Source organism: Physella acuta, unplaced genomic scaffold, assembly GCF_028476545.2.
Source record: "Physella acuta isolate Inbredline_101_S28 unplaced genomic scaffold, ASM2847654v3 ptg000142l, whole genome shotgun sequence".
Taxonomy (NCBI): domain Eukaryota; kingdom Metazoa; phylum Mollusca; class Gastropoda; family Physidae; genus Physella; species Physella acuta.
The window spans coordinates 2,475,922-2,485,577 of record NW_026731661.1 but is presented as its reverse complement, the minus strand read 5'-3'; the positions used below and the strand labels follow the sequence as shown (position 1 = coordinate 2,485,577).

General features: G+C 34.1%; 1 protein-coding gene across 1 annotated transcript; it reads right to left on the bottom strand.

Annotated features, from left to right (window-relative positions):
- Positions 1 to 6,001: 6,001 nt before the first annotated feature.
- On the bottom strand, positions 6,002 to 8,297 carry LOC131935317 (ensconsin-like). The gene is made up of 2 exons (XM_059291700.1): positions 8,280 to 8,297; positions 6,002 to 6,595 (listed from the first exon to the last, which is right to left on the bottom strand). Exons 1-2 carry the CDS (start codon positions 8,295 to 8,297, stop codon positions 6,002 to 6,004), a joined length of 612 nt encoding a protein of 203 aa, XP_059147683.1.
- Between the last annotated feature and the right edge of the window lie 1,359 nt (positions 8,298 to 9,656).

Below are 9,656 nucleotides of genomic sequence, written 5' to 3'. Positions count from 1 at the left end.
GAAATGCACAAACAATATACAAATAAACGTCCATGCAATGTATAGAGCCAAATAATTTAAGTTAACGATTAAGTCTCTAAAAATAAACGTCCATGCAATGTATAGAGCCAAATAATTTAAGTTAACGATTAAGTCTCTAAAAATAAACGTCCATGCAATGTATAGAGCCAAATAATTTAAGTTAACGATTAAGTCTCTAAAATTGACAGTGAAAGCCATTGAAATCGTTCGGCCCGTCTATGCACCAGGCCACACACTTGAAATAATGTATAATGTGTAGTCGATACTATCGGTTTAATGAATAAAATAACAGAAATAAAATACATTCATATTAACTGTTATGAAATGCACAAACAGTATAAAAAAACTTACATGCAATATATATATATATATATATATATATATATATATATATATATATATATATATAGCCTAACAATTTCAGTTAATGCTTAAGTCTCTAAAATTAATTACAAATTATTATTTCCAAATAAAATTTCCTTTAATGAAGTTTGAGAACTTTTTTATGTTTACTGTGTAATTTATTATATTTTAAATTAAAAGCAATTAATATTTTAAATGGGAAAAATGAATTCAGACAACACATGGTTAATTATACAATCACTATATATTTAGTATTAAGTATTGTAATCTGACTTAAGTTTCACATTTAGAGTTAGATCTAGTATTAAAGGGCATGTTTATAGATAGTTTCATTTTACATTATATATTGAAAATATTTGTGTTTCTATTTTTATTTTCTATTTTGCATTAAAAAATAGTATATTTTATTATATTTCTGTTATTTTGTTTGTGTGTGTTTCTTAAAATAATGTATTAATATTTGATTGTTTCCCCTGCTTAAAAAACATAAGAGTTAACCTTTCTTAAACAATAGTTTGTCAATGATTTTCTATACTGCGATCTATGGCAAAGCATGAATGGAAATTGTAACAACATGAATTCTTTGTTGTTGTGGGTTAGTTTTCACACAGGAATACAAGCAATAGTGGCAACTTCAAATGATGACTTTATTTACACTATATACAGTGAGAATGATAAATCCATAGTTATTCATGGTAAATCCATATTAGAAGATACTCAACAAGTACAGTCACAGTCACGACTCCAAGTCATGGAGACATCTTACATTCACTGCCATCGTTCCAGTCCCAAGTCCTAGCACACAACACCCGTTCACCTTTTGCTCTCCCTTTTATTCACAACTTTCTCTCCCCTTACGTACATGAGCGATCTCACCCAAAAACATGGAAAAACACATGACGATCGCTCAGACAGTCCTTCCGCTAGCCAGGTACTCTTCATTCATGCAAAACACAATATAATAAAGATACATAATTATACAGTCTGTGTACCGTCCCCCCTTCAAATAAAATTTTGTGTAACAAAATTTATAAATACAATATTGTTAGGGCAGGATCATGTGCCAGACAACAAAATTTTTATACATCTCAAAAAAAAACATGGAAAAATACATTATTTGTAGACTAATGCACAAGCATTATGTGTAATATATTCAAATATGAGAAAGAAAAACATTTCAATTACCAAGTAATTGTATAAACAAGACAAATGAGTTTAGTGAATTACCAAACTATAATACATAGTTGAAATTATCAAAGACTTAATTCAACTCATGAATTAAATAATTATATCCTATGTAGTAAAAAAACTTCCTTATCATCAAGGCATGTTATTACTACACATAAGTAATATACCTTATTGTCTCCCCTAGTCGACCCATTTCAGTCATATCTAGGTCACAACACAACATTCTTGCCTTTCACAGGTATCGACTAATACAATTCATCATTGAGACTTCCGTCTTATTGTTATGCGGAATAAATAGTCTCTAGCTTTTACTTGATTTACTTTATTCACTGTTAATTAATAGTATAGAATAGGTTTAACATAATACAGTTTACAATCTTTTGAAATAGTACACAATTTATATTACTGATACAAATTGTTTGATATCTATATTTTACAGTTACAGACTGTATAATATTAATAAACTGTAAATTGATAATGTATTATTATCCCTTTATTTTTATTTTTTTTTTATTTTTTTTTTTATTATAAATGTTGACTAATGTGGTTTAGGGTAGGCTCAGTTTCTGTACTGTCAACATTTTGCCGAGACAAAAAATCTGCTACTACATTATCCTTCCCTTTTATAGACCTAATTTCATACTGAAAATCCAGCAGAATCAATAACCATCTGTTTATCTTGCTGTTGGCTATCCGTTTGTTGTTCATAGCTAACAATGGCTTGTGATCGGTGAGGAGAATGAATTTTCTTCCTAATAAGTATTTCTGCAGTTTGGTCATGGACCATACAATGGCCAGACATTCTTTCTCCATAGTTGAGTAGTTTTGTTCCGTTTTGTTTAGTGACCTACTCAGATAAAATATAGGCCGTAGTACCTTGTCCACTTCTTGCATTAAACATGCACCCAATCCATAATTTGAAGCATCCGTTACCAGTGTTAGTGTCTTCTCAAAGTTAGGGGCAGTAAGCGTTACTTCATGTTCAAAGTACTGTTTTATTAGCTGTAAAGCATCCTGACATTCTTTAGACCAATTTATTGTTCTACTGCTGTCCTTGGTAATTAGCTGTCTTAGAGGTAGAGTTATATCTGAGTACTTGGGTATGAATTTGCTGTAGAAATTAAATAGACCCAATACACCTTTGACTTCTTTCTTGGTTTTAGGTATTTCTAAGTTGAGAATTTTATTTTTATTTCCGTCAGTAGGTCTAATTTGATTTTTGCCTACTTTAAATCCCAAAAAATCCATTTCTTCATTTGCAAATTTTAACTTTTCAGGTGCAATAGTCGCGCCATGCTCCCTTAATTTTGTTAGTACCTCTCTAACTGACTGCATATGTGTCTTGATATCCTTAGAATGAATACATATGTCATCTACAAAATGTACGACATTCTTTATATCTGCCAGCATTATTCTCATAAATCTGGAGAATGTTGCTGTTGAATTTACTAGGCCAAAAGGCATAACATTCCACTCAAATAATCCTTCATCAGTTGTAAACGCTGTGTATTGTTTGGATTCCTCATCCATACCTATTTGCCAAAAACCTCGGTTTAAGTCCAGATGAGTGAAAATTGTTGAGTTCCCTATCTCTTCCAATAGTTCATTTGTATCTCTCAGTGGTTCTGCGTCTATTTTCGTGATTTTATTCAAATCTCTATAGTCACAGCAAATTCTTACTTTTCCATTCTTCTTTTTTACTATCACCATTGGTGAAGCTACAGATGAATTTGAGCGTTGTATTTTGTTAGTTTCGATCAAATGATTTAATTCTTTCTTCACTGCTTCTCTGTATGCATAAGGTACTGCATATTGTTTCTTTTTGAAATTAGCATCCTTGTTTAATTCTATGACATGAGTAATTGTTCTTGTGTAGCCAGTATCTTCAGTAATGACATCTTTGAATTCGTTCAATAACTGCTGTAGTTCTTTTCTGTACTTCAGCGGAGTAATTTGCTGGATTTCTTCTTCTGTTTGAATTATGTTCGCTAAGGTAGGTTGTTCCTCTATAATTACTACGCTAGATTGTTCTTCTATTTGACGTTTTGACAGTTCTTCATCACGACCAACTTCCTCATTTATGTCAGTGTCATGTGTATTAATGTCCTCCATCACTTGAGTTATCTGATCAGGCATGTTATCGTATTTCCTCAGTAGATCAACATGTACTATCTTTATTGTGCCTTTGATGTCCACAGCATAATCTACTTCGTTCACTTTCTTTTTAATCACAAGTGGTCCCTGCCATAATTTGACCCCTTTCCAGGTAGGTAGCCAAACATAGACATTGTCTGTCTCCTTCAATTGCCTGAGGTATCTATTTTTGTTTTTCAATTTTCTCTGTCTACCTGCCTCTCCCTCCGCATTTTGTTGAGCAGATTGTAATCCATATACCATTTTGCTTTTCTTTTCAGTAATGAACTCAAAAGTATCTTGTTCAGTGATTTGAGTGCCAAGTAATCTATCATTTAGCAACGAAAGCGGCCCTCTTGGATTTGATCCAAACATTAATTCAAATGGCGAGTACCCCGTCGCGTCATGCACTGTTCCTCTATAGGCGAACAGTATCGCCGGAATATACTCATTCCACTCCTTAGGATGATCTTCTGTAGCTTTTGCTAGCATTACTTTGAGAGTCTTATTCCACCGTTCACACATACCGTTTGCTTGCGGTCTGTAGATGGTCGAGTGTACCTGAGTGATCTTCAGCAGCTTTGTTAATGCATTAGTCACATTAGAGGTAAATTGTTTGCCGTTGTCTGACAGCAGAGTTTCAGGAAAACCATATCTTGAAAAAATGTCTAATAATGCAGAACATATAGTTTCGGATTTTATATCCCTTAGGGGTATAGCTTCTGGCCATATGGACGCCATGTCTCTTAGAGTTAGAATAAATCTGTGACCTTTTTTTGATGCAATTGGTAGAGGTCCTACTATGTCTATAGCCACTTTCTCAAACACCCTTCCTATTTTATCAGTTGGCTGTATAGGAGCAATATGTTTGCTGTGTAAATGATTTTTAGTTATACATTGCTTGCATTTACCAATGTATCTTTTCACATCCTGATGGATTCCCGGCCAGAACGAGTTGTCAAGGATTCTATTCATAGTTTTCCTGACTCCCATGTGCCCCGCCAAAGGACTATCATGTGCTGTCTCCAAGACTAGACCTTTCAGTTTCTCTGGAATGACTATTTGTGTCCTTTTAATGCTGTTATTCTGAAATATTCTAACCAGTATATCATTTTTTATTTCATAGCAGTGGCCTCTGTACTTTCCTTGTCGTTTATTGATGTTATTCATCAGTTTTTTTGTGACTTCATCCTCTTTTTGTAGCCTTGCCATCTCAGGCGCTGTTAAGTGCGTTTGTACTATAGCTTTTAGCTTCTCTGCGTTATCATCCTGTATAATGGCGTTTACAACCATCTTACCTTTCTTGGCTTGCCATGCTTCTAAAAATTTCATTGAGTCATCCGGAATACCCGGGATGTTGCCAATTATTAGAGGACAAATAGGGTTCTCCATCACAACTGCTGTGAATGAACCCGTAACCCATGGGCAGTCTATTTCAATCTTCGCCATATCACAATGGATAGACATCCTATTAGCTAACCTGACCTCTTGTACTTCTCCGGTGTAATCTGATTATTTTACCATTGCTTTGTCAACAATCAATGTTGTACAGCCTGTATCCCTTAGGCAAAGTGTGTTTTTCCCATTCAATACCGCTGGGAAATAAAATAATCTTCCATTAGCATCACGGGCAGTAGCTACTATTTGTTTCGCTTCCGTATCACCGTTATTATTTTTCTGCCTTTCAATATTATTAAATGACAGCCTACTTCCTTGGTTGAAAGAATTAACCCTGTAGTCTTGCGGGTTTCTGTTGGTACCACTATAGTATCTGCTTGGACTCGGTGGTGAATATTCCCTACGGTTAGTATAGTCACCGCTGTTTCTATTGTGCTGGTATCCCCAGCTCTTATACCTCCCACTGCTACTAGGACCTTGTCGCTGTCTGTCATTCATATTGTTCAACCTCCAGCATTCAGCTCGCATGTGACCTTCTTTACCACAGTGATAACATGTTATCCTTATTGGTCTACTCTTTCCAATGTTAGGCAGGCTGTTACGCCTTTTTCTTGTCGGCGATTGTGTTCTCGGTAGCTGTTTGTATCTGCCCGCTACTGTCTGTGCCAGTACGGTTTCCTCTGCCGACAACTGCTCATGGGGGTGTGAATCCCTGAACGTTGCCACCGCTATTCTAAGCTGATCTTCCGTTTTTATTTTCCTTTCTTTTAGAAAGCTGAATAAGCCCTTGCCCGCTTCATCATACATTTTGAGGATTAGAAACTGATCTAACAGAGCCTTTGGATCAGTTGTGTCTATCTCCGCTAGTTCAAAGTATTTTAGCAAGTTTTCCTTCATTTTAAATAAAGTGGCCGTTGTGTCCAGGTGGCTCTCCAGTTTCATCGCCACAAAGGCTTTTCAATATTCGTCCTCCGACTTCCCATAACAAGTGAGTAGTTTTTTTTTTAATATGGTCATAGTCCATTTTTTGAATATCAGCAAGCGTGCCAATTATGTTTAAACATTCACCCGTGAGCCTGCTCAGCAAAGTACTTGCCCACATGCTTCTACTGTAGTTGTTAGTTGTGGCAATGCACTCAAATTGTGTGAGGTAGTTTAATATTTCTTCTCCTTCTCTTAAGTCCCTGAATTTCAGCTGGAATCTGGTTGAGTGCTCACCCGCTCGTTCAGTTGCGGCCATATTACTATTTATTCTTCTCAGTTCTGTTTCATGCTTGTGCTTTCTGTCATCTTCTTCTCTTTTTGCTGCAATCTTTCTTTCATCATCTTCTATTTTCCAATTCCTTTCCTCTAACCTCCTAGCCCTCTCTTCTTCCTTCCTAGCCTTCTCTTCTTCTTTTTCTTCAGCTTTCGCCTTAGCAGCTTTTTCTTCTCTAGCCTTCTCTTCTTCTTTTCTCTCAGCTTTCTCTTTAGCAGCTTTCTCTTCATCATTCTTTAGTAGATTTTTTTATAAACGCCAACCTGTCTTCCTTCGGAATGTCAAGTTCCTTCACAAGTGCTGTATATTTTTCAAAATTTGACATTTTGATATATTTTCTATGACATAAAATATAAATTCATTAGTTGACAATAGATAAATGTTAATTAATTTACAATACCCTTTCTTGGTTTCTGGCTTGTTTTAGTTGATTACAGACATCTGGTAATCCAAGAAAAGTTCATAGTACATATATACGTCCAAAAATAGTTCACTTTGTTGATTCCAAAAAGTTGAAAAAAATTCAAAATAGTTCTAGTAGCCTGTTACAGAGTAGAAATTTGTCCAGTTTTAGATAAGACATCTTTAGGAACAGTTTACAATCAATAAACTAGATCTGCTGATCCACAGTAAAAAAACTTGAACAGCTAAATCCAAATAGAAAAAAACACACATTTAGGTGTAACAATAACTTGCTTGATATACCAGCGTTGTTCACTGGCAAACAGTGGAAGACCACTTCAAAAACGTTGAAAACTGCTTACAATAATAATGTGACAATTCTTTGATCACTTGTGGTAACACTGTAACTTCGTTGAAGATTTATGACTTCAATCTAATCCATCAATGTAACAACATCAGTGTAACAACTTGAGTATACGTCCACTTCAGCCAACAAAATAACAAATGTTGACCATCTCTGACAATAATGTATCAGCTTCTTCAATCACCTGACTCCAATGTATCAACACGTCTGATAATAATGTAGAAACACTTCTTCAATTGCTTCTGACAATGTAACAGTAGTAGTAGACGCTCACAATGTAGCAACTGTTGTTGCCCCCACTTCTGACACCATATGTAACAACATGAATTCTTTGTTGTTGTGGGTTAGTTTTCACACAGGAATACAAGCAATAGTGGCAACTTCAAATGATGACTTTATTTACACTATATACAGTGAGAATGATAAATCCATAGTTATTCATGGTAAATCCATATTAGAAGATACTCAACAAGTACAGTCACAGTCACGACTCCAAGTCATGGAGACATCTTACATTCACTGCCACCGTTCCAGTCCCAAGTTCTAGCACACAACACCCGTTCACCTTTTTGCTCTCCCTTTTATTCACAACTTTCTCTCCCCTTACGTCAATGAGCGATCTCACCCAAAAACATGAAAAAACACATGAGGATCGCTCAGACAGTCCTTCCGCTAGCCAGGTACTCTTCATTCATGCAACTTCATGTAAAACACAATATAATAAAGTTACATAATAATACAGTCTGTGACACGTCCCCCCTTGGAATAAAATTTTGTGTAACAAAATTTATAAATACAATATTAGTAGGGCAGGATCATGTGCCAGACAACAAAATTTATAAATACAGTATTGGTAGGGCAGGATCATGTGCCAGACAACAAAAAATTGTGTACAATTCAAAGTAGAGTAAAATATATTCATTTTAGACTAAGCACTTGTAGTCATAAATTTATAGTGCATACAAATACAACAGTATGTAGTGACTATATCAGTGATAATTAAAATATGTCAGTGTTTTGAACAAAAACTTTAAATGTACAAGCATTATATGTAATATTTAATGCATCAATATACATTCACATAGGAGAAAAAAACATTTCAATTACCCAGTAACTGTAATATAAACAAGACACATGAGTGTAATAAATTACCAAACCAGTCTGGTACATGACTTAATTACCAAAACATAATACATAGTTGAAATTATCAAAGACTTAATTCAACTCATAATTTAAATAACTATATCCTATGTGGTAAAAAAAAAAACTTCCTTATCATCAAGGTATGTTATTACCACGCATGAGTAATATACTTTGTTGTCTCCCCTAGTCGACCCATTTCAGTCATATCTAGGTCACAACACAACAACATTCTTGCCTTCCACAGATAATGACTAATACACAATTCATCATTGAGACTTCCGTCTTATTGTTATGCGGAGTAAATAGTCTCTAACTTTTACTTTATACATTATTCTCTGTTAATTAATAGTATAGAATAGGTTTAACATAATACAGTTTAAATTCTTTAGATATAGTACACAATTTATGTTTACTCAAACACATTATTTGATATTTATATATTACAGTTACAGACTGTATAATATTAATAAACTGTCAATTGATAATTTATCTTAGCATCCTCTATAGCATGAGTAATCGTTCTTGTGTAGTTGACGATGACCTGTATGCCATCTCTCCCTCAAATTGTAGCTTTTAGCTGTGCTACCATAATCATTTCCTAGATTTCGTGTAACTTGTGTTACTTCATTTGTTTTAATATTCTCCTCTGGTTTCTGAACAACGTCAGTAGTTATCTTGCTTTGTGTACGTTCGTTTGGTTCATCAATCAACTTAATATAAATATTATGGCATTGCTTTGGCCTCTCATAATATGTGGTGCGTCGGTAACTTCCATTAGTATACCTATTCACACTTTTGTTATTCTGATTTGAAGTTGATACATTATTCCTTAAATTACTGTATTTCTCACATGACTTTCTGTGTACATAATTGTTTCTTCTCTGATTTGCCAACCTATGCCAACATTGATTTTGGTAATGACCTGTTTTTCCGCAATAAAAACATCTAGATTTTGGCTTCTTATAAACATGGTGACTGTATTCATAGTTTGCTAAATTTCTTTTTCTTTCATTCTGTGCTATATAGCAGTGGATAGCACTGTCACCTTGGGCTGCGGGTGTTGTCATTTAAATTAAAATAAATAATATGTAACTGTTTTATACTTATATATATTGTATGTTATATCAGTATGATTTGACTCTGATCGAGAATTGCAGTACATATTTCTTTTATTTGTATTAATTCGATGTCTTTAACCTATTAGGGGTGATATGCAAAATGTTCTATTTAGCATTTTATCTTTCCAAAAAACTTAATTTGCGCTAAAAATAAAAATTGAAAATACCAATTGTACAATACAATACATTAAAATAATAATGTATCCTCAGATGTGCATGTACTATTTTATGATGAAACTAATGATAACATTAACTATTGTACATACCA